The sequence below is a fragment of the Hippocampus zosterae genome, chromosome 12 (assembly GCF_025434085.1).
Source record: "Hippocampus zosterae strain Florida chromosome 12, ASM2543408v3, whole genome shotgun sequence".
In the NCBI taxonomy this organism is placed as follows: domain Eukaryota; kingdom Metazoa; phylum Chordata; class Actinopteri; order Syngnathiformes; family Syngnathidae; genus Hippocampus; species Hippocampus zosterae.
The window spans coordinates 14,161,865-14,188,519 of NC_067462.1; the positions used below are offsets into that span (position 1 = coordinate 14,161,865).

The following is a 26,655-nucleotide window of genomic DNA, read 5'->3' on the forward strand; positions in this document are numbered from 1 at the left end:
TACGAACAAAAATCCTGTTGTGGAATAAAAACAACAAAAAACAAACACCACGTTTGCAGATATGCACTTTTAATTGTTAGACGCTATGAACCATGACAGTTTGTTTTGGTCTTGTTGGAACTGTAAAAAAAAAAAGGATAAACCTTGTCGTCGCAAATTGGTCTTATTAAAAACATGCTATGCATGCAATGACCACGTGAAATCCTAACAGCCACAATGGACCCTCCCAAGTGTCCATTTTTCTGCCTGTGCGATGTGGCAGCGGAGTGGGCCGTGATTGATAACGGTCGTCGATATATTTCATTTGGGGAGCCTTAGTCAAATGACAACGGCTTGTCATTGACTGAAAGCAATCTTTTTAAAAGGGGGGAGCCTTTGCTAAGTATCAGATGAAAATGATTCCTCTGTCTGCTTGGGTGTCTCTGTCTGCTGGAGCTTTATTGATTGGCCTTGAATATATTGCAGCCGCTGCAGTAACAGCAGCTGCTAATATCTGCGCCCTGCTAACACTCTCCACTCCTGTCCACGGCACTCTTCACGCCTTTGTCGCTTATCGCTGGCTCTCTTTCCCCCCTGATGCGGCAAATTTATCAAGAGTGACGTGACACAAATATAAAAAATGGGCCCAAATTAGAGGAGCCGTTCCTCCCGGGAATCCGTTTTGCTGTCCGACAGTGAAGACGCTAACCGGAGCCGCCATTGTCTCCTGTGCTCTCCGTTATCAAGTGCTGGGATGTTGGCATTGCCTGGTAAAGGTCATTTACTCTAATGAGATTTGCCACATGGAAGCATATGGCATGATTATGGAGCCCTGTTCGTTAACATTTGCAGCAAAGAGCCAGACAACACAACTCAAAAGTGCTTCAAGGCAGACAAAAACGTGTTTTGCAAGATTTCTTGCACCATAACAATTCCATTTTTTTGGTTACTTTTTTTTCCCTCCCAGAACATGAATGAATAGGAACATGAGGCATAATCCACAGAATTAGAGATATAAAAAAATGCTTTCACACTGACAATAGAAATAAACAAAACAATTAGAAACACTTTTGAATTTAAAAAAATGCACAACACACTTGGCTACGCAAGATCTAATGTGCTGCCACACCACGAACAGCCTTCATAAAATTGTTATAATGCATTGTTTTATGATTGAGAATGAGTCTCTGCACCTTTGTTCATGTCCGAAATGTGTATTTTATCAGTTCGCAGCATGCACAGTCCACCCCAAAAAAATACACATTTTTGGATTACCGGTAAATATTACAAGGCCCCACTCACGCGCATAGAGTTTTAATGATATATGACCACAATATGTTCCAACCCAACTATTTTCTAGAACCTTTCAACATTTTCTACCATCCATTTCCAATTCCGCTTTTCATGTTCAGAGTACAGGAGAGCCGGGGCCAACTCTAAATAAAAAGCAAGTTTCCACCCCAGACTGGTCGCCAGTCAGTCACAGGACATACTGTATACTAGACAGCTATTCAGTCTCACATTCACTCCATCACTGAGCGGGAATTGAACCCATATTGCCTGCATTGAATTCAGGCTCTTAAACCATTTGCACCCTAAGTTAGATCAACATTTTCACTGAAAAAAAGAGGATGGTCAATAAATGTCCGTTAAAATTCCCAGCAAAGAGCAGACAGCTCAAACGTGTGGCTTACGCTAGAAGGCCAAAACGTGTTTTGCATTTCCTACTCAAAAGATAGGAAGAACATTTTTTTTCCTCTGTCACATGCATGATGGATCTTTCCATTTCCTCTTTAAGAATGGATGCCATTAGAGCGCCGGGATTTTAAATGATCCCATAAAAGTTAGCCCGATACACTTAAAGGACAAACACCTCTGTCAGGCTGATAATTTCGACCACATGTTACACTCCGCTGCTTCGCCGAGGAAAGCAATTATTCTACAGCTTGTCAAATCGGATATGTTTTCTCTCTTATTGCGGCTCTGCTAACATCCCCGCAATTGGACATGCTGCGTATGACGATGCTTGACATTGAAGTGGTTGGGCTAAGATCGAGTATTTGACCGATCAACTAACTCTTGGATCAACTAATGACCAATTAACTTCTTTTTAACCCTTTCAGTGACATCGGTTACTACAGTGGACAGCTTACCGTGTTATCAGGTTACAGAGTGTATGAAAGTGTTAAGTATTCTTTTTGATGGGGCGGGGAAATCTCTCTGAATGTTCTGCACTCACGTGTCCATTTACCGGGGCTTTAGCTCAGCTTTTTACCCATGAACATGTGACCATGTTCGTTAATGAATTAAAAAAACAAAAATTGTTTTAAAGAAAACAAAAACTAACTCCACCTAATGTTTAGAGAAATAACTCAAAGTGACTGTAATAATTACTTTATTACACATTACTTGGTGTCTTTTTTTTAATCTTCCACTTGACAAATACAAAAAATAACGACAATTAATACTAAAACCAGTGAAGAAATGTGAATACAAATAAACAAACCTGCTCCTAAAAATAATTCAAACTAACTGTATGTAAAAAAAAAAAAAAGTCAAAACAAAATTTCAAATATCCATACGCCCCTATTGCAAAAGTTTGCATAATAGTTGTAGAAATCAAGGTGCTGCAAAGGCTTGAAATATCGTCAGCATTTTAGAAGGACATTTCATCCACCGTCATTCAGCTTGTTGACACACCTCAGCTTCATTTGTCTCCATCTGGCCTGTGGAATGCACAGCATATCGTTTGCATGTCATCTCCGCATGCACCTATAGTGCGTTATTATCTGAGGTTTCATGTTTATGTCGTCTTGACGGCATCCGTTCCCTCCTGTGTGTGTGTGTGCACGCATAGGACGTATTTAACAAAGGCAACATGTTTGCTTTATGATCAACATTAAGTGCGTCAACACAAAAGGTTTTCTTCCTCGGTGCGTTCAATGACACTCCGGGGCTGTGGGTGGCAACATCAAAGCCGGATACCTTCCTCCCACTTTAATGAGAACCAGGACTCGCCTGCCTGGACCCGACCCGCCATCTGCGTGTGTGCGTCTGTGCGTAATGTAAGCGTTGTAAGTGGTAGCATAACTCCAGACAGCACAACACGTTTATGGAGGTTCTCCACGTTTGAAGTCGTATCCGCCAGGCTCCCAAAAACGATGGCTCCAGCAATTTTTTTTCAGCGTCGTGAACAGTTCTAATAAAGATGAAGAGCTGATTAGTGCAACAGACCGCCAAATGTCTCGCTATTCATTTCCTCTTAGGGTTCACGCAAATGCTTGATATGACCACAACAAAGGCTGTTCATACCTCACCTTTGTTGCCGGAATACGACATGGGGTCATTTTATAAGCTGACACTTAAATGAGGACTGCCTTGTTTACGCCCTTCAGGAGAGAGTGTGAAGGAGCTTCTGGGAAATTCGCCCGCCATCACCTCGATACTTGAGACTCTGTGTGATGTCTCATGCTTTTGCAAAAAAATCGTAGAGCACTGTATAGAATAGTCTGACAACTATTTTTTTTTTGTGTACACTTGTTTATTCTTTCAAGCCCTTTTTGGTGCAGTCACTCATATATCATGGACGAGTGTTCAAAGTCAACTATTTTCCAGAAAATTGCAGTATCTGATGATGTGTGAGAAATAATAGAATTTGCAGTCATTTCAATGATGTGATTGTTTTCTTTCAATTTCTTTCTCAGAAATTTGACAACTATTTTGAATTTTTTTGCTTCAAGCCAAATACATCAGGAACATTAATTCCAACATTTTTACATGACTGTAACCAATATCACGTTCCAAAGAGATGATTGTCATCTTGGAGAAAAATATTTTTCTCCAAACGTTTGTTTTGTTTTGTTTTTTTGCATGGAAATTTGCAGATCACAGATGGGGTCGTGGTTCAACCTTCTCTCAATGAGAGGAGGTCCAACCTCCTCTCATTGATAGTGTGGATGGAAGTGTTTCAAAGCCTGTGTGTCAATATGTTAGCAGTCCGGCCCAGGGTGCCATCTGCATTTTCCCAAAGACAGCAATCTGCGATAGACTTAAGCTCACCCATGAACCCTCAACATGAATTGCCGAAGAAAACAGATGGATGGATGAAAAGCAGTGAGTGAATGAAATTTTACTCAAATGTCAGTGACATACTCCCCCCCCCCACCCCCCTGCAAGGTCATTAATGTATCACGGAAATGTCAAGTCGGTAAACGATTATTCCAACTCCACTGTTTCCATCCATCCCACTCATCCATATTCTATTGTGCTCTGTCGTGGGTGAACTTGAGACCAGCTGACTTTGGGCAAAAAGCGGTGTACATCCTGGACTGGTAGCCAGCCAATGGCAGAGCAAACATCGACAAACAACCATTCGGATCTATTGACAGATTAGAATTTTAAGTTAATGTGCCATCCCCAATAATAGTGAACGTAACTTGCCAAAAATGCCATATTTGTCATCACATTCTTGGTATGACCCCCCTGGCCCCCCAAAAAAAAAACAAGATTGTTGAAGTGCACCGACGTCTCATCCCATCTATGCAAGAATACAACTTTGCTGAGCTCAATTAAAGGCAGACTGAGATTGAATTTCGTATGGAGCAGTGACTCGCTCCATTTAGCCAGCATAGTGGAATGTTCCTGTTGAGTTTGACTGGATCAGAGGGACGGAAGAAGCGTCTCAACACCAAACAACCCAAAAGGCTTAGTGGTCAAACACGTCGGCCCTTTTGTCTCGCCCAATTGAAATCAAACTCAAAGCATAACCGCCAGGAATGTTTGTCTCGGATGCAGTGTTCTGACGCACCAAACAAAGACAGATAGGCTTTAAACAAGGCATTTAATTAGCGCCAGATCCCAAGCCTGGCTGGCGCCAACCAATTAGACATTCCTCAGGCGTGTGCAGGTCCTATTTCACAGATCCTCTCCGGCGCTGTCTCTTACAGTACATCTCCTGCCGTCCAGTTAAGGGAAGGTAAATAGCCCAAGATAGACAGCTTCATTAGCCAGCGTTTGAAAAGCGTCGGGGCAGATTGTCGCTTAAATAGTGCACCGTTACTGTGGGCTCAGCCGGCGACCTCTGATCAATTACAGCTGACATTATTGTTTGTCGGGAACCTTTTTTTTCCCCCCCTCCTTTTATTCCTCGGAAAACGAGATCAGTCTTGAGCTTTAGCTGGAAATGTAATCTCCTCCTTCGCTCTTTGTGCTTCCTTGGTTCCACAAACAATAAATCATTCTATTGAAGAGATAATAAAGTGCCAAGTAGGATCTAGTTTAATTTTTGTCAGGGGAAATCTTCCTGCAGCAAAGTTAAAAGAGTAAGAGGCTTTCGCTTTCCTTGTTCTCATATATTTGCCCGCAGAAAGGGAGACTTCCTGTTTAGATTAAGACTGATGGTGGCCGATATCATTCCTGTTCACCACGTAGACAACTGCTCCATTTCATCATTTGAAAATCTTCTTTCTTTGGTTGGTATTTTTGGGGGGGATAATATGCAATTTGAGTTTGCCATAACACGCTCTTTGCAGTAATTGCGCTCTCACTGAGGGCTGTTTTAATTCACTCTGTTCGTCCCCGCCGATTCCGATCTTTGCTTAGCGAGGCGTGAGTATAATAGCTGAGCTGTTGATGTCGGTATTAAGTGATTTGTTGTTTTAATGACGGCACATCGGAGTTCACCTTTGCGGCTCCCTCAGGCTCACTTCCGGTAAATGATTCCAAACGCTTTGTTTACGAAGCGCGGGAATTTGCTTCTTCATCACTTCTTAACTTCTGTGGTTGAAAATTGCAATAGCAAAGGTATCTTCAATTTTGCAATTCTCCTTCCCTTTTTTCAATGAACTTTAAGTGGGGTTGGGCTCTTTAGGACAAGGCGGACATGAAAGGTGCTGGGCAGCTGCTGAAAATGAAAAACTAAAAACTTAAAATGACATTAATACCCCAAACAGAGGTACACTGTGTCGCCTGAAGGACAAGTGGTGGCGGGTTCTCTGTATATTTGGAAAGGGAGGGCTCGCTTGGCCCTGGGTGTTATGCATCCCACCTGAGCGGCCCCTGAGGAGCCTTGAATGGGTTGCCAGAACCCTCTCCATGATGTCCTATACTAAGCACCTCCCCAATCAGACCCTTGTAGTTTTGTTGTTTTTTTTTGGGGGGGGGGGGGCGCTTTAATTGAGCTTTGCCTGCTGAGCGGTAATTGATTCAGTCCAAGCACTGATACAAGGTGCTTGCTTTAATCCTTTATATTATTTGCGAATACTCTCCGCCGAGGCATCTTTCTTATGGAAATCAATGCTTGCTTTTGGAAAAAGGAGCCCTTTCATTTCCAACCAGTGTCCTTCTCTTTCGAGTTGTCACCATGTAGATCTCCTTGCCCTTTAGCGACTGATGTTTTGTCAGTTGTTTTTCTGCAGATCAGCTTTTTTTCTTTTTTTTTTTTACCTTGAACTGGTCTGCCAAGTGAGAGAGAAAGAGGAAAAAAAATCAACAACAAAAAAAAAGCTCAATCAGTATCTGAGCTTCTATGAGGTTGCCTTTAAAGCGAGCGGCACAGGAATGAGACCAAACTGTTCACAGTCACGTTTGATCCTCAGCCCTTCAAAGTCCCCATCAAGGCGAGTGGGGACGGACGATAGGGAAGGGCGGGGTGCTGGAGGGGTACGCAGACACTGAACTGTGACCTTCTAAAAGTTGCCCTGTTTTCATGAAAGAAGCACGGCGCGCTGCTAACTACGAACCCCCCGCGGTGTCTTTATTATTCCACTCTCTTTGCCATTTAAACGTCTTCAATTTCCCCCAATTAGGCGTCCATTGGCGGACTGCAATTGAATAATTTAAAAGATATTTCTAATGCCGAAATTGAATAATGTGTGTGTGTGTATATATATATAATATATATACAGACACACACACACACACACATACATACATCCATACACATGAAAGGGAGTAAATTCCTTCATTATGCCCACTGATAGGCCGATATAATTAACCTTAGATTGCGTTTATCATGAGCATGCTTAACTAATCATGGTGGCTTTCAAGATTGCTTTTGTTTTTAAGACCGTTTTTATATTGAAATATTGAGATAATTTCCATAATGTTCCCATATTTTTTATTCAGCGGAGAATAATTGATTCCTTTTTATTGCAGTGTAAACTTTGGTGCATGAACGACTGTGTGGACTGAATGAACGACTGTGTTTTGATCCCCCCTCACCCCTTTTCTCGATTATTATTGCATTGCTTCTCTATTATTAACGCATAGTAAAACATTGATGTCAGTTATGTTAACACGGCGAATTATTCAATTGCTCCATCTTAAGTGTTATTGGACTTTTTAAGGGGTATTTGATGGGTGAGAATCGCACCATCGGAAAATATCTTTCGGCAACGTTTGCCGCTTTTGGTGATGAAATGCATCGTTGAGTAACCAATGACCTCCTCTTCACGTCGTCTCAGGCCTGGAACTCCCCTTTATGATGATGCCTCACCCGCTGATCCCCGTCAGCCTGCCTCCAGCTTCCGTCACGATGGCCATGAGCCAGATGAACCATCTCAGCACCATCGCCAACATGGCCGCTGCGGCACAGGGCCAGAGCCTACCATCGAGAATGGTCACCTCTGTCATTAAGGTAACTTTTTATACAGGTGCACTCCTTGAACACGTCAAAGGTTTCTTTTTGATATTCGCCCTGATTTGACAAAATTAAGTCACTAAAAATAACTGTACACATTGAACGCCTCAGATATAGACATTCACTCATTCACCGCCGTTTATTCTCGTAAACTGGAATCCACCCGTTGACTGCCACCATTGTATGTGTTCATCCAGTACTGTATGTTTTGCAGCAGTTAGGCATGGATGAGGGTCTCACCCAGCTTGTCTGTAAAATGCATGTTTGCAAACTATTGTAGTAACTCACAGATCTACGTTTCATCACTTTGGATCAATACCATTACTGCTTTTGAGTAGAAGGTAAGGGCCTGCTGAAGGGAATTCTCGGCTTGTCACGTCCATTGAGTGGGAAAGATATGGCAGCATGTTAGAAGTTGGACAAGTTTAGGCACATCATAGTCAATGATGTATAATTATGCATGGTCTCAACAGAGTAGTCCATGTGTCGCGGTGGGGAAAGCCCGTTCTTGATCTTGTTTTTGTGGTTTCATAGGAAACGCTTACACCGATGCCAAAAATTCTGTCACGATTCTGCTTGACATGTTTGAAAGCTTGACATTGTTTTTCTTGTGAAAGTAGTGTGTCTACTCTTTCTTTGGGTACATTTTCCGCTTATAGTGTCACATGGCACAATATTTTGTGGGTCTTGAAAGACCAGACCAAAAGTTCGAAGCAGACAGCAATATGGGGAACTCTGATTAAAAAAAAAAAACAGCTGAACTATATTTGGGGGATTTTAGCCCTTAGTAATGGTATTAGTTTGGAATGCAGTATAAAAAGTACCAAATCATTCTTTACAGTAAAAAAAATAAAAAAATACACTGCATTCTGTTCTGCATCCTGATTGGATAAGGGACTGTAGAAACTGTCACTAGTCTCCGTGCCCCATCACTGTACAACTTGCCAAATTTTCTCCATGACAAAACCCACAATGTCACAAAACATTGTAGACATCCATCTATTCATTTTCTGATCTACTTAATCCTCATAAGGATCGCGGGGGGTGCTGGAGCCTATCCTAGCCATCTTCGGGCAGTAGATGGGGGACACCCTCAACCGGTTGCCAGCCGATCGCAGGGCATACAGTGTTTCTAAAAACTGTCAGTTGTATGTAAGAAAACATTTAAATGAATAGATATTTTATTAAATACTTGGGCCTGAAAAAAAAACACTTCACCCACAATAAATGAGGGATTTCTGTTCTGGAGTTAATGAATTTACTGAATTTATTTTAGGGCTGTGTGTTGTCACTGCAGGGCTTGCAGGAGCGCATTCAGGATAGTCCCTCCCCTGTGCCATCCTTAGAGGACCACCGAAGGCCCGGCAGTCACCCGTCATCTCACCGCAGCAGCAGCGTGTCCAGCTCACCCGCCCATACGGAAAGCTCTTCAGACAGGATACGTACGTATCCTTGTCAAATTGTGGCTCATGATTTGCATTTTCAAAACACGTACTCATGGCCGCCCGGGTTCCTTTTTGTCCACAGCACCACACCACAACGGCTTGTCCATGAACCAAGCCCTGCTCGGCTTGTCCCCCAACATCCCGCCCGGGCCTAAGGAGGGAGACCTGGCCCATGACATGAGTCACGAAGTGAAAAGGATGCATGCAGAAAAAGGTGAGTTGGGTTCTATTCATCAGTATTTTTGGGGGGTGAAATTTAATGATTAAATAAGGATTTAAAAGCAATCTAATTTGATGCACGCACATTGTGGAATGATTACGTCAGACTCTACTAGCATGAGACGTGTATTATATCATATTTAATACTGTACAGGGAAGTTTTTTTCAACTTACAGTAAGTGTCCACAATTTGAAGTTGCGTGGTGCTGCTGTTTTGGTGTGCAGTGAATAATCTCAGAATTTGAGTCACCAACTGCATATATGGAAGTTACCATTATTTGAAGGAGCCATTTATTTCTGTGAATCAATTGATTAAAGTTAGGGTCTTAGAGTAGGAGCCACTATTTTAGGAACTATAATATATGAAGGTACTGCCTCAAGCTATTTGCTGGATTGCAAGGTGTGAAAGGTCAAAATGTTGTCCGATAACAGAGCTTGTTAAATACAAATTAAAGGTCAGAAAATTAATCTGAAAATGGATCTTAAAAAAAAAAAGTGAAAGGTGATGTGGGAAAAAAAGGGTTTAATCTCCAAGTCATTATGAAATCATTAAATGCTGCAAGGTAGTTGTCTGTCTTTTTATGGATATTTTCAGTGGTATTTGTACATAGCCCACAGATCGGGCAGTACTTGATTAGTCGCTGGGTGCAACTTAAAACTAATAAAAGACGGCTTTTTTTTTTATCAGGAAAAAAAATGAGATAGTAACTATGTTTATCTTGATTTATAAAGCCCATGCAGAAATGACTTCACTGCAAATGTCATAACTGTAAAACCCATTTCAACTCCATTGTTAACCAAAACAGCCACTCTGGAGTCATTTCTCAAATGCATTTAAGTGTGGAGATTGCCACATGTTGTAAGCCACTTGTAAAGCTGATGTTTAATTTACAATGACGACATATTTAAGGGGCGATTTGCATTCTACGCGCATCCATGTTTAGAGGAGCTAATATATGTGTTTGTTTGCCTCCTATCTTGTTTTTAAAAAAGAATTAACAACACTTCACTTGAGGTAACACACTGGTAACATTTTGTGGCAATATTTACGGACTCTGTAAATGTGTTAATATTGAATAATAAGCACTTCCTTCCATTTGTAGTTGAGTATGTCAACACGATTTGCCGAAATACGGCAATCCATTTAAAAAAAAAAAAAAAGGAAGGGTGACAAAGTGTGACGAAACTCCGGATAATTGTGCAAAAGGCGAATTTGTCACTGAATAATGATCAATCTCGAGGTTTAATATTCATATTGAAGCATAATGTGAGTTTCTATGAAGGTGTTCCATTTATATCGTTGATCTAAATTAGGAGGTGGAGGTCTACCGGTTTCGTTACAAAAGTCAAATTAATTGATATTACCATAGGTTCTGATTCCCATTTGCTTGACACATGGGAGGGGATATGTTCAAGAGATGTACCCCAGTCATATCACCCGGGCTTGAATAGTTTTATTAATTACGTCACGTGAAATAAAAGAAAAATGATCTTTTGTCATAGAAAGTGAAGCAAATAATAGATTTGTAGTATTCTCCGTTGGTTTAAAGGGATCAGAGTAGCTTGCGATGCTGCACTCTGGGTGATGCAGGGTGGGGCGAGGTGATAATGATACGAGAACCACTGTGGAAATCATCACCGGGATCCACTTTGCTCCCTGTTGGATAGTCTGACATGAAAATCACTATTAGCCCTTCCCTCGCAGCCTGCGAAGCAGTGCATCGGAATAATTAGCAGGATCATGAACACAATTTATGGGTCACCTCAAGTGTGTGTGTGTGTGTGTGTGTGTGTGTGTGTGTGTGTGTGTGTGTGTGTGTGTTTTGAACAGATCCTCCTAGCAGTGCAGTGGTTTGAATCTTGGATAATAAGACGGATGGCATGCTACTACTTTTTTTTTGTTTGTTTTAATGTCTGGCTATGACTACTGGGCATCACCGGCAAATCACAAGTTCTGTGCAGATGAACCACAAATGCATTATCACATCACATATTCGATATTGCCACATTTTAATATTTAAAGGCTGTATCGGCTGTTTGTGTAGTTCAGACTTTTTTTTTCATGCTACTTATGCCACTCTTCATTACCATTTATGCAAAATTTTAATAATTTATTGTGGAATAAAAAATACAAAACAATGTTTTACCAAATTGGAATATATATATATATATATATATATATATATATATATATATATATATTTTTTTTTTTAGGTGGGGCGCTACAAAGTTGTTTAGATGGTATCCCCCCCAAAAAATCGGTATCAGGTATTTAATTAATTTAATAAATTTAATTAACATTGTAATTATACTTTGTAAAACATTCACTATACTAATGCACTACTACTACAACTACCACTACTTATTATTATTTTATTGTTATTATTATTGTTATTGCTTTTGTTATAAGTACATAGGTTTTGATTGGTTCTGCGCATTTCCAAAACAATATCACATTCACTGAAATAATAAAAACGGTACTTAAGTGAAAGAGAATTGAATATTCCTAAAATAAAACATTCTTCAATATTACCTTTTGCTAGAGGCTTTAGTAAACAGATTCATTCGAAAAATTTGAATTCTGTATCAACACGTTGAATATTTAAATAATTAAATTGTTTCTTGCTGTTGTTCAGAGTTGAATCAAATCGCTTTTGAGTTGTGACGTGAAGATGTGTCCAAGTATGGGATGGGGTCAAGGTTATAGTCAACGTTAACACAATTTAGTTTTGATATGGTTCGAAACTGGATGGAAGGGAACCATAAAAAAAAAAAAAATGAACCAATGGCAGGTAACATTCCAGGAGCATTTCAAACCAGGTGACCTTCGCTCATTTTAACCTCACCGTGTTGTCAACTCCCGATATATCGACTTGATTAGGATTCTGCTCTTTTGTGAGGTCTTGCACTGTGGGGAGGAAAAACATATACATATACTGTATATTTATTTTTTAGTTTTTGATAAAACAACCCATTAATGCAGAGGAGTGCAACCAAATTAGTTAGCAATTTGCTGAGCATGAATTAATGAAGAGAGCTCCTCGCCGATCGCACAGTTGTAATTTTCATAATAACCCCGAAACCTTTTATTTGGCAGCTTGTTTAGTTTTTTCGTTTGAAGCTTTTCATTAGTCTAATGAGGACTGCGCAAGGGCGAGCAGTCAGCACAATTTACATGAGGAAGCTATCATAATAAATGAGGCAATTTGAATAACATGCACAGGTTTATGCCGCGAGATAAGAGAGATGGTCGCCACCGCCGTCCGATACATTAAGAACTAACTAATAACCAAAGTAATTCCAATAAAAGCTTTAAGTGAAGTGAATAAAATTAATGATAGATATAGTCGACTGTAATGATATTACACGATGCGTTAGATGAATAATATAAACTATTGTTCGAGAGGCTTTGTTTATGACCAGCTTTTTAATTAGGGCCCCGTTTGTCACGTCGGTTTGTTTAGAGATAGCATTCCGATGGTTTAATGATATCGCCCCCACTTGTTTGATCTTTACGATCCTGGCCGAGCGTTCAATTAATCTCGGGCGCAGCGGGAACGCCAGTGAGAGGACTCCATTTAAATAGGCTTCCCGAAAAGACGCCGCAATGTCATCTACACCGTGACGGGACAAAGGCTGTTTGTTGTCAAGCCTTTTTCCGAAGTTGTGTCACCCAACGCAGACGGGCCAGATGGCCTGAGGCTGTTGTTGTTGTTTTTTTCTGTCATTGGTCCAAAAAAAAAAATAAAAATCTTGGATGGAAAAAAAAGCAAGGAGTGAGATTAGATGATGTTTAAAGTATAAAGCTGTCTCACATGTGACTAATTGAGCAGCTTCAAATGCGAGAAAAAAAAAGTCTTCCTACAAGCCTCTGTCTCATGAAAACAGCAGGTAGCCTCGACAAACGGTGGTGACGGGGCAGGAGGGGCCGCGGGGAGATTTGAAAGCCTTTGGCCGTAAAACTCACTCCGGACATCAAACGGCTTGACATCATTTCATTTTTTTGGGAGAGTGTTTGAAATGCCAGCCATATGCGTGTACATCGAACCATGCGTGTAAATCCCATGTGGCGGGGGGCAATGTTTTGCCACCAATGAGTAGCAACTATCTTCCAGAGTTGCTGAAATTCCAGACGGGATTATTTGCATTAGTCGCCATGGTTAGGAACAAGACGGAGTATGTCAATATTTCCGACCACAGAATAATGATCAATCTCGAGGTTTTCATATTTACGTGAGTATCTATGAATATCGCTGAGGTCTAACATTTTGATACTCATGTCAAATTCATTGATGTTACCATAAATTCTCATACCCATTTTCTTCACACCTGGGAGGAGATTTGTTCAAGAGGTGTGGCATACCGGAACCTGCAATCTTGCAAGAACTCTTAGACCGTTTGAGTTTATCTGCACCAGCGTTCATTGACTGTGTTGCCTTGTTTCCAACTGAACCGCACCAAACCGGGAAACCAACGAGAGTTCCGTTAAAAAAAACTAAAGGTATCTAAGGCGAAATATAAGGACTCCAAAACCTGCCACAAGGGATAAGTGTCTTTTAACTCATTCAGTACCAGCCAATTCTAGACCAAGTCTGAAAAGACGTTTAAAAATGTCATTGGAAGTGAATGAGTTAAGATAACTTTTGGTGTTATAACCGAAACTGGATTTGGAATTGAGGCGCTTGATCATTCATCTCCGGAGTCACCAGTGATTCCTTTGATTGCCAATCAGTTTTTGTTGTTGTTGTTGTACTTTTAGTTTTTTCTTGATGTTCAATATTTAGCGGGGGCTCTGCGCACTGCCTTGTGTGCATCTCTGCTCTGGCTGAGTAAAGCACTTGTTCATTTGCACTGAAGGGTAACATGAAACAGGGCCGAGCCTCCTGATGGACAGGCAGATTTCACCTTCGCCAGTGAATGATAATGCATTATTAAATTTGCCTCTCTGCTCACGAGATACACTTAGCTGACCACAGCATATTTATCTCCCAATCCGACGCTCTCCGTCTTGGCAGGAGAGAGCATTCTGTCACTTTTGAGGCATTTCAAAGATTAAAAAGAACCTCTCTCTTTTCAACGTCCCTAAAAGCATCCCCCCCGCACCCACCACACCAAACCACCACCCACCTGAGTGAAATGTGATTAGCGGGGAGCTGGTGTCACGCGATGGAACATTCATGAGCGGAGAACAAATATCCAAATGAACTCCCCGCGTCCCCGCTCTTGCACCATCAGCATTCTTGCTCACATGGTGCAAGAAGAAATTTGATTGATCCTCTATTGAATTATTATTTTTTCTGCACTCTTTCATTTCAACGGCACGCACTGACAAGTTGTTTGATCACAAAGCATTATTGTCTGCCAAGTCACATTTCAGGGGCTCTGATGGCTAATGATCTCGCCTCCTTCGTCCAGGAAAAAAAAAAAAAGTCAGGTAGTCAGCACCCCGTTTGAAGCTGCAAAGCGCCAAGGACACCGGGAGGACCCAACACCACACGCAGCATTAAAGTCAGCGTAGATGAAGACAAGAAAACTTTTAATGATAGGCAGAGCATCAACGTCAGGGAAGTGTCTTTAACGTTGTTGTTGTTGTTGTTGTTTTTTTTTTTCTCAAATGCCTATCGGGGAAAAAACAGGACTTTAAAGGCAAAAATAATCACACTACATATTTGGACTAAAATACACCCAATCAAGCAAATCTTTCTGGGATCGCATTACCTTGTCCAGGCGTTTTGGGTGTACAGAATCAGAATTACTTCTGCGAAAACCATGTCACTTTGAAATGCATCAGTTAGAAAGTTGGGGTCTCCTGGATTTACTTTGGCATGTTATCCTGGAACTGACTGAATAGAGGGAGAGTACCAGAACGACACTCTTTTTTGTGGTCATTGGCCTCTATGACTTTGGGGCGAGTGGCCAGTCAGTCACTGGTCACCAAAAGACAAATAACTCACACTCACATCTACACCGATGGACAATTTAGTCTTTAATTCAACGAGCGTGCATGTTTTAAGGAAAGAGCAAGGACCTAAGACAAGATTGGACCCCGAGACCTCTTGACTGAAAGCGGATGCTAACCCCGGCTTCGCCGTGGCACCATTTTTCAATGTTCGATGAGAGTTTTTGTGGTCCAGTTTTACTTGTGGAGAAGTTGTTCCCCTTGCTTCATTCCCCATGCAGAAATATGGGAGTTCAACAAACTAGACCTGTCACGTTGAGCCCGAGGCGATGAGGAATCGCCTCGTGCACAACAGAAAAAAAGAGGTGGATCCCCGGAGAAGCAGACAACGAAAAGATCTTGTGAGAACAAAGGGGTTTTTAATAAAGAACAAAAGGAGCCCGAACAGGGAAAACGGTAACAGAAAACGCTGGTCAAATAAGGACCAGGAAAAAATAAGGAAGACAACTGAAAACGCTCGCGAAACGATAAAGGGCGAGGAACAACCGAGATAACAATCTGATCACTATAAGAAGTACACGAATGATTGAGGCCGTAAGGCAATAGGGCAGCGAGAAATAGTCGAACGACGAGAATAGCAAATCGAGAGCAATGGCACGGTAAGGAATTCTCCGGCAGTGAGATGACTGCCGGAGTCGCCTAATAAAGGCACGTAATCAGCCCGAAATAACGGGCAGGTGTGCCGAACAGGTGGCGGGAGAACCCGCCACCTGCTGGCGAGCACGCGACGTGACAAGACCCACTAAATAAAAATAAAAAAAGTAAAATAAAATAAAAATTGCCTAACATAGATGTATTTTAAAACTGTTGTTGTCACTATTTTGCCAACGCATTCATCATTTGTCTTTTTCTGGGTGACTCTCAAAGACAGACTAATTTTATGGTATCCAGAGGTGGCTAGGATATATGCTGTGAAGTATCAAACAACATTCCAGTCCTCAATGTATATATCTTTAGCGGATCTGCTCCTCAATGCGCTCGTGCGGCAGCCCTCAACAAACTCTTTTTAACAGCCCTTTATTTTTTATTATTCTTATTGTTGTCCTGAGAGCACACAAGGTGAGTTTTACATATCTGAGCATCTGCTATTATGCAGATCGCGGCAGCAGGCTTCCATCCCAGCGCCCTTGGACAACAGCATTAAGCAATTATGAAGATTATGTACAATGCGGGAACATTTGTGATTCAAAACAATACATATCTTGGCGGCGGCGACTGTTGCGGACAGATAAGGTTGACCCTGAATATGTATTTCTGTACTTTTGGAGACGTTCTTGCAGGGGTGGGGGTCTTTTTGGTATAATTTAATATTTGCATGTAAACAGTAATTAAGGGATGCCGCGGACACGCTGAGGCCAGGGCTTGCCAAGGTAAACAGCGACCGGCCCCGCTCGCTCGCAGCGCTCCCGTCCTGTTTACCGACTCACGAGCGGTGCTCCTCATTGGCAGCACTCATAAAAAAAAAACACTGGTGATGCGATGCCGGGAGCGCAGCGCGGCCTCTCTTATCGTCTGGCAGTCTACTCGATAGCCGACTTGAGGACATTGTGAGTCAAACCTCTAAATTTTCACTCGGCGATAATTACGCGGCTATACTCGAGCTTTTATATCCTTCCACCATGAAAGTAAATCATTCCTAATAAAGAGAGGAAGAATAGGGGGCGGGTGGTGGAAAAGTGCTTCAGGACTAATTTTCTTCACTCCCTCCCTTTCTGCTCTCCATTCTGTTCATTTTTTTTTTCGTGGAAGCCTTTTTCCTCAGTATTCCAGTCACCTTGACTTTGCAGCTGCCGCCTTATAGAGTGTGTTGCTTATCCCGTATAACCCCAGTCTGTCAATTAGGTGTTTGAAAATTAATCTCTTTAGCTGCAAATACCATGCCGGCTTTTCTGGAACGTCTGCAAATGAAGTGTTATTAATTCACACGAGCAAAGCCGGTGTTATGAATAATGTTATCAAAACAGATTTCCGCGCGTTTAACACGTCGCCGCGATGAAAAGGGCCCCTTAAGTATTTTTATAACTGTGAAACGACTAATGGATTTGCATCCGTCTTTGCAAAGTGTTGCTCTAAGCCAGTCCTTTTCAAGTCCCCGCTTCTTCTTGTGCTTCTTTTTGTTCGTGTTTTCATCATCGTCATTAAAAAGCAAGCCAAGTAGAGTACAAGTATGGATTAGTGCCAGCAGAGCTGCTCCCAGTGGATTCCAGAACCAGACAAAGACATGTCGAAGTTAAGACAGTTACTCTGAGCCGATATGTTCGATGCTAATACTAATACTTGTTCCGTTTAAAAAAAAAGAAAAAAAGACAATTATGAGGCGTTTGCCTCTCTTGTTCAATATTTGATCAAAATATACCGAGGAAGTTCCTCACAAATTTGTCATGGGTGCATGTCACATGTGGGAGATGAGTATGAAGGTGGAGAACATATGCACATAATTCTTCAAATTCTTCATGTATTTTATTTTTATAATACATTTCTCAATGTGTGTATACAGAAAATACAGAAACGACTCACTGGAAACTTTAACATTATGCAGTCTTTTTTTTCTAAAAAATCAACGGAAGTTAAAAATTCAGGAATATTTGAGGTTTTCACATTTTTTTTCAACATTTTGCCAAATTTTTCGTGGAATAAAAATCATGACAATCAAATGCTTTTTTAAGATATGGCAGAGGTGGGAGATGTTCTATTTTGTGACATAAAAGAGAATCACCACTTAGTTTGTAAAATTCAGATATCCTAAGAAAGAAAAGTTGCGACTCTCCATATCGCAAATTTCTCAACGTACGTCCTGAGACCTCAGTTTAGCAAGCATCATAAAATGAATGGACTTGCTTCTTCTTTGTTTATACGATTGACATCAGAGGTGTATGTGAATTACGTGACATTCCAAGCATACTACGAAGACAAATACTAAAAATAAAAAATAAAAAAACAATCAGAGAGGATTTCCTCTCCTATTTGTTTATTTGTGAGTGTGTCCCGAATGCTTCATGATTATATTTTAATGTGTAATTGCCGCTTGTGTTGGTCGTATTTCGGCGGCGCTATCGGGTACACGCAGGACTCCCCAGTCACCTTCCGCGTTAAGCCGCGTGAGGAGCCGCTCTAATGAATTCATAAATGCCAAACAAAAGGCAGCGTAAACAAAGAGTGAGGAATAAATGGCTGGATGATTAGTGGGTCACGCAGAGATTTGTGGCGTATACAGTACAAACGATCCCCCTCGGAAATGGGAATGAGTCAGGCAAAATGGCCAATCAATTTTAATCTCTCGGTTTCTTGTGTCAATAAACGGTCAGCCGCAATCTAAATCACCGCTTCAATAAACAGTGGAATGTTGTTGCTAGCTCGACCTCAGATGTTCGACTATAATTCTTAGTTCCTTTTGTAGCGCTATCTTGCCGAGGGTTACGGATCGCATTTAAGGCCTTTTCGCCAACTTCTCTCCACAAAAGGGCCACCTTTTTATCGAGGCTCGCTTTAAGACCTCGTCGGAAAAGGCGGAAACTAAAAGTCCCGCACACTTTTATGCAGCCATCACAGTCGGCCGAGCCTGTAATCCTCGTAGGTCCGATAATGACACAGCCCCCTGCATTTATTACACGGCGGAGAGGAGGGAGGCAAAATGCTGACTTTGAACAAATGAACACTCTGACCTTTATGCAATAAATATGACACGGGCGGCATAAAAAGACAAGATATCTTCCTCCCGGTTGGAAGTCAATGCAGATCCCTCGTTACCTTCCCGCTTTCGCTGCCTCGCACGTGTTTGCGGTTTCGTTCTGACTGAGCGACTGGTGAGACACGCTTGTATCCGCCGCCTTTAAACGCGCGCTACTAAAGTTCAATTTGTAGCTCATAATCTGCTCTTATTAGTCGCGCCACACCTCATATACACGGCGGAAGACAAGGGTGGATCGTTGTCTGTACGGCTTTGTTCATGCATGATTAGATTCTTTAAGTTGATTCTAATTGGGCCTTCTCCCACCACTTAACGCAATAATGCGCTTTATGCACCCATGCAGATTAGCAGTGTCAACGGTTGAGTGCATCTCTTTTGATGCCGAGTCCATATCTACACTGGAATCGTAAGAATATGAAAATGTTAGCCAGCATGGAGACATCATTTTGCAGAAATTGAGCGAATGAATGTACAGCACACACATATTGTGGATGTTCACTGAAAAATTACACGTATACCCCTTTCCCACTGGGCAGTAGTGATCCATGGCAACACGCAACCAATTGGCAATATGTCCCTTTCCCATTGACCAACAGAAGGCGATTCTGCGCCTCCCGCCCCCACCACCACTTTGCGTTTGATTACATCACCACGCTGTGATTGCGTAGATGATAGTGCGACAGATTTCTTGGTGGTAAACAAAGCAACATGGAAGCGAGTGTTCTTTCTTTTATCATGCCTTTTCCGTCCTCAAAATGGTCGAAAAGCAACGGAGGAACAACTCTTCGCGACTACTGAGACAACAGCTTAAGGGGCGATCTCCCAGCTTTGTTAAGGGGGCGTGCTATATACGAGGCCGATGGCGCGAGATTTTGTGACTCATCATGTACCGCCCTATGTCATCACGTAATTATTGGGAAGTCCCGTGTTAGGCTTTCAAACTGCAAGCGGAAGGGATCCGAGGCAATCACAAGCCGCCTAAGATGGCGTGCTGGTCAACACGGATAGACACTCCTTTCCCACTGCCCAAAAAAGCGTGTTTACCCGTGATTTTGCAGCAGTGGGAAAGGGGTAATAGTGTTTCACGCTGTTACAATGTGTGGTGCTGAACAATAACTACAAACGTAATATACAATGTCATGTTAACTTCAGGCCGGTGATTGGCTTGCAACCGGTTCAGGGTGTCCCCCGCCTACTGCCTCAAGTCAGCTGAGATAGGCTCCAGCACGCACCGCGATCCTTGTGGGGATAAGAAATCAGAAAATGCATGGGTGAATGTTAACTCCACATGAGAATGCCAGATCATAGGTTTTGAACGATGAACTTCAGACCCGCAAGACACACCGTTTCAAGCAAACTGTGCAAAACATCACAAAAGATTCTCGTTACCAAAAACAAAACCTATGTTTTCCAAAATGTGTGTGTGTGTGTGTGTGTGTGTGTGTGTGTGTGTGTGTGTGTGTGTGTGTGTGTGTGGACATGGCCTGAGTGAGCTTCTTCTTAGGGTCTTTTGTCACGTCCCTGACGCCGAAGGATTTATGATGTCCATCTGCGTCTCTATCTTCATGCAGCCTTGAGGATACGATTCAATTTATTATTAAGGCAAAAGCAATGGAGTCGTCACTTCAAGAATGCGGCGAGACAGACAGAGGGAGAGAGAGTGAGGGAGGCAACAGTCGGAATGGGTTATTAATGGAAAGGCACGGCCATAGGGCAGTTGAGATTTAATGATATCCAACGAGAAAAATATGAGGGTGTCACTCTCCAAAAAGTCACGCTAAATGTCAACATTTTAAGGTGGGCCGCGGCTAATTTAATGCCTGTGCACAGTAATGTTTTGGAGAGCATTTAGGAAAACACGGCCCAGTGGCCAGCCTGATTATCTCGCTCACCTTCCCTTCCCTTCCCTTCTCTCTCTCTCTCTCTCTCTCTCTCTCTCTCTCTCTCTCTCTCTCTAAATGGCTTTATGCACCAAGCGATTTCATCTCGACGCAATGGGAGGAGGGGGGAATAAAAAGAACGGTGTTTTGATTTTCACGCTGCGATAAGAGAGCAAGTGCCAAATGTTACCTGTTAATCGAGCCCAATCCCAACCGGGGGCCCTTGACTTTGTCCCCCCAGCAGGGATGAGGCAAACTCTCATTTTCCTCTCTCCTTGATGAAAAGGAAATTAGCTTCAATGTGATGAGGCCACATTAGTATGTGTGTGTGTCTTTGGATGTGTTTGTGTGTGCGCGATCGTACATGTGTGTGTGTTTAATGACTGTGTGTTTGCGTTGTTTTTCTCATACATCCATCAGCGGTTTACTTTGTTCACTTTGCAAGTGTAGCGGTACTTTCCCAGCCCAAGGACCAATCAGGAATTCGGGTTCCTTCCATATCCACTAAGATTCATCATATCATAACATCAATGTACAATCACACCAGGGATAGGAACCGAGCCCAGCCCTGAATTTAAAAAAAAAAAAAAAACTAAATAAGTCATTTTTAACACCCCAGCCAATTCCCCCACAGGAAAAAAAAAACATGGGTAAACAAATATGCACACAAGTGCTATTACGACATTAAACTTACCTTTTTGTAAATTCATATTAAAATCTATTTTAGGGAATCAGGCAAATTCTTACAGCAAAGTAGACTACACAAGCTATTATGGCTGCATCAGGAGAGGAACAGAAACCTACTTTGTCTTTCGCGTTTGAACGTCCATGAGGTGTACTCAGTGTATGCCAACAAATCAAGACATCTAAAATACAGATGAAGAAAATTTATGACACCTAAACATGTTCATCAAGATCACACCACATGGCGCTAAATTAACACTTGCTTTTAGCAGAACAAAAACAGCGGACAGGCGATCTTTTAAATAAGGAACATGTCAGCTGTAAATCAACTAAACAATGCACAGTACATCGATGAGCGCAGGCTAAGAAAGTTAGCGTCTCCTTTCTTCTTCTAGTTTGCTGTCATTTTACAGTACGAAAACAGATTATACAGTGTTATTTTGTCCTGTGTTTTTACAGGCACGCAGTACTTTTTGGAATTGTCCTTTCTGCTCGAACACATGTAAACACCTGAAACACAATAAAATGGAGCGCTGCAGTCAAGGCGAGACGATGGTGTAAGCTGAACTTAGCGTGTGTCCATTGTCTTAATTTCTTGACTTACCAGGTAGAACCCGGTAGAACGGTATTCTGGAGTAAGCTAATATTAGCATGTGTGTTCCTTTTTGCCATTTTTGGCTTTTTATCCTCAAATGTGACGTGTGTACTCAAACCTGGAACCGAGTACTTGCCGTTTCTTAGAAATTGTACATCCAAGTTGTCAATAGGGAGTCGAACCAAGGATGCATGGACTAACAAGTTTGCGTTGACATTTGATTAACAGTGCTGCTCATACCCATCCATTTAGACGGGTCATTCAGTTGAGTCTACTTAGCCTGAAAGACGCTTTCAAGTGGAGAGAGCGATTGCAAGATAAGCAAGCCTCATGTTTTTTTTAAGTGCTCAAATTGCATGCAACTCCTTTTTCCTGCCTGCTTCGCTTGCATTTGCAGCGGCAGACACATGATTCCCCTTGACAAGATTTTCCAAATCCATTGCTTTTAAGTGCAGCTGGAATCAGCACCACGTTAGCCGCTAATGGCTGTCCGAGAGGTCATAACTGGTCCATTTGAAGGAGGAGGTTCTGCCGTTCGGCAAATCAAATACAATTGTGCAGTGAGGACCCGTTTCTGTGCTGACAAGCTGCTGCCGTTTTTTTTAAAGCTTCTCCTGCTGGGAGGAGCGGCGCTCACAAGGACAAAAGCTTCCACCTGTCAATATATCATTCTGACTTGCCCAGCCCAGTGTACCTTTGCCCTCTCTCCTTCTCTCACTCTCCCGCACTCTTGTCACTATTTCAATCATTCTGTTCTCGTGCCGTCGCCATCTACGCATCCATCTCCTCTGCCTTTTTTTCTTTAACTATCCTCCTCCACTTCCTTGTTTCCCCCCTTTTTTCTTTGTCTGTCTCTCTTCCACACCTCCCTCTCCCTGCTTCAACAATGTCCTGAGGGAGTCTCTTTCAAACACAAGAACCAGAAACATATGGCACATTTTCAACTCCCAAGGTCAATTACAGCTATTTATCCCGAGATTGCGGCTAAATTTCCCAAGGTTTTCCTCCTCTGGCTTTGCCGCAGATTGTGATGTGTGTCTCTCACAATGGAAAAAAAAAAACCTAAAATGAGATCACTTCGATACGTATTCAATACATAGCACAACTTCACATGCAGTTTTAAGATATGTTCTTATATTTATAGGAGCAAGTTCCAATTGCTATATTCTACACGTGTGTAATCACATGAGCACGTAGATTCTTTTTATGTTTTATTTGTCGAACAATGTATGGGAGCTTGGAACAAATATTTCAAAATATTTGCAAGTTCAAATTTCTTTTACTTGACATGTTATTATTTTTCAATGATATATATCATTGTGTCATCTTTAGAAATGCAAGTTTTAAGGTAAACTTGCAACTCAGATTTCATAATCTGCTAGCACATCTTCACTTATACATTATTGCTTTTTTGTTTTTTACATGCTGCATACAGTATTTTTTTTTGTACAGTATTACTGCTATTTTTTCTTCTTTCTATGCAATAAATCTGGTCATATTTTTTAACATTTATTTTTAAAAATGCAGAGAACCTCTCACACCACCAATGTTACGATATATAAATCCATAAATGCAACTTCACATACAGAACAGCCTATTATTTTAGAAACATAAATATAATAGCATGTAAGTGTAAGTTTTTTTTTGGGGGGGTTCATTATGATATTGCTTTAATTTGAGGTCCCACTTGCCACACACACACACATATATATATATATATATATATATATATATATATATATATATATATATATATATATATATATATATATATATATATATATATATATATCAAATGTAAGTTGGAGACAATCTCGCGCCACCTTACCTCTCTGAGCTCATACGCCCCTACACCCCTGCCCGGCGCCTCAGGTCTGTGGACCAGTCTTTGCTAGACGTACCAAGAACTAAACTGAGGCTCAGAGGGGATCGAGCCTTTTCTGTTGCTGGTCCATCTCTCTGGAATGACCTCCCACTGAACATTCGGCAAGCCTCCTCGCTGCCCATCTTTAAATCCCTCCTCAAAACTCACTTGTATTCTTTGGCGTTTGACTCAGCATGACTTAGATTTGCTATTGTTTTTACTGCTTGGTGCTTTCTACCGCCTTATTACTTATTACTTATTACTGATTCGTCTTACTGTTTATTGTATATGTTAAATCGCTCCATGTACAGCACTTTGTATGCAGCGATGGCTGTTTGAAAGTGCTCTATAAATACTGTTGACTTGACTTGACTTGACAAGTGATTCATATTTATATATTTATTACGTTTTGTATGTATTTATAGTCAAGTCAATGCCTGGCCTAGTGTTTGAGCAGCACAACAGTGGAGGAATGAGAAAATTAACTGGATAGGTAATTCATCACCGCTTGCACGCTGTCAAGGACTCCCTCTGCAGCTATTCAAAGCAGGAAGATGGAGAAAGGAGGGAGTTATGGAGGCTGCGGTGGAGGTGTTTAAATTACGGTGTTTCATTCACAATCCATTGTATTTACGTCCCCATTTTTATTTGTGGCTCCTATTATCCGCTGAAACAGTTGTGCGTGAAATGTTATTGGTGACAGGAAAGGGGAGGAGGAGCGGGGGGCGTCGGGGTGACCTGCCTGTTTTTGCAGGCGTTATTTCACATGCGTCGGGCCTGGACGCCGCCGCCGCCATCACAGCTGCTCTTGGCAGCCTCGCCAGCCCCGCAGAAATATCACCTGGAAGCAGAGCGCTCTGTTCCAGTGGGCCGCCATTCAGCTCACTGTAATTAAGTTGAAGACTGCGCTCGTCAAGCGATTGTGAGGAATCAACACGCCAGTATGCCTGAGACTGCATTTAAGAAGCGTGTGCTGAATGAAAGAGGATGCGAATCTGCTCATCTATATATTCACATTCCATTAAGCCGTCTCCTATTTTGGTTTCATCGCATTTTATTTGCCTGAGTTGTTGTTTTTCTTTTTTTCAAGGTGGAACTGTTATCTGACAAGAGGCGCTTGTACACTCGTCGGAGTCTGTCGAACAAAACGCTCTGTTTGCTTTTCCCACGGCATGACAGGTTGTTTCCCCGTCGCAACAAAGCCATCTAATATTCTGTGTGATCCAACATCGTGTCGAGCTGGGGGTGCCGGCGGAAGCCTGACGCCGGAGTTTGTTAAAGCAATGATTTATGATTAATGCCAGCTCGGAATCAGGACGACAAAGTGCCACCGGTACGACTCAATTACAAAGCGCGCTCTCCCAGAGGTGTGCTAACATCCCTCGTTGACATGGTGATTTTATCGGGGGTGGACGACGTCTATATCAACCTGAGCGCCGGCCAACTCGCGGCGTTTTGATCTTTCATTAGGTGTTTTATGAAGATGAAACGAGGCTTTCATCTTACTCTAAAAGATGTTTATTTCACACACCGCACAAGGCACAAGGCGCAAGGCGCAAATTATAGCTGAGGGTGACCAAACTTGGTCTTTCCCTGAAATGTCCACTTTTTGGAACCTAAAACATTTCTTGGTTTTGATTGGATCCGAATCATCTCAATATGTGCCCTGCAACTGGACTGGTCATGGGCCCTACCAACCTACTTCGTATGTGGCTTTGTTGTCAGTGTTCTTGCAGTCATTGGACAGTCACCATGTCAATCATTATAGTAGCACCAATAATTGTTCATGATTTGACATCAGTCTCTGGACTTGTGGTTACAACAGCAACTGCCTCCTTCCTGCAAAGTGGCTTTCATTTCGGCTTAGGTCTGCCTTCATTTGAATCTGTATTTGTACCACTAGCATGACCTCATCGTTTTACACAGCACCAAAGACTGCTCATTGTTATTGAATTGGATTGGATTGGTTACAATTTTATTGTCAAATGGATGATCTACTATAGATGCACAGATTTTAGAAAAAGATTTGCATATTGAGTTTAGGGTGGCACGGTGATCACTGGTTAGCACCTCGGCCTCACAGTGCAGAGGTGCAGGTTTCGATTCCGGCTCCGACCTTCCTGTGTCGGTTTTCTACGGGTACTCCTGTTTCCTCCCACATTCCAAAAGCATGCATGGCAGGTTAAGTGTGCCGTGCGATTGGCTGGAAACCAGTTCAGGGTGTACCTACTGTCCAAAGATAGCTGGGATAGGCTCCAGCACACCTGTGACCTTTGTGAGGAGAAGCAGATTAGAAAATGGATGGGTGGATGGTTTTGAGTTTATATATGGGACAAGTCAACCAAACTGTGATGGTTGCATTGAAGAAGAAGAAGAAAACCAGGCGCATCTGCTTGTGCCTTTGACAAAAAGCTCATCTCAGTATTATGAGAGGAAACTTCCAATTTAAAAAAATGTGTAGATATTGAAGATGTATTCAAGAGACAAAATCGGTAGTCCTACTTCAGTTAAAGGTTTATAGCGAGTTGACTCGCATGCTCCAAATTCGCTCTGTTTAATATGTCAGGACAGGATCGTAAATGTGATATTAAAGCCATCAAAGCTGCTTCAACGCATGCCGTTGAAACAAGATTCATATTCATATATATATATATATATATATATATATATATATATATATATATATATATATATATATATATA

The 26,655-nt window shown here is 41.8% G+C and overlaps 1 protein-coding gene across 3 annotated transcripts in view; it reads left to right on the forward strand.

The window, feature by feature from the left end:
• Nucleotides 1–26,655, forward strand: part of dachd (dachshund d) — a 138,922-nt gene that overhangs the window by 98,511 nt on the left and 13,756 nt on the right. For 2 of the 3 annotated variants that reach the window (XM_052082484.1, XM_052082482.1), the window contains exons 4-6: nt 7,443–7,615; nt 8,895–9,060; nt 9,146–9,277. In XM_052082484.1, coding sequence (XP_051938444.1) covers nt 7,443–7,615; nt 8,895–9,060; nt 9,146–9,277 — 471 coding nt within the window. The remainder of the gene's footprint in view (nt 1–7,442; nt 7,616–8,894; nt 9,061–9,145; nt 9,278–26,655) is intronic. The other variant, XM_052082483.1, reaches the window with a different exon arrangement.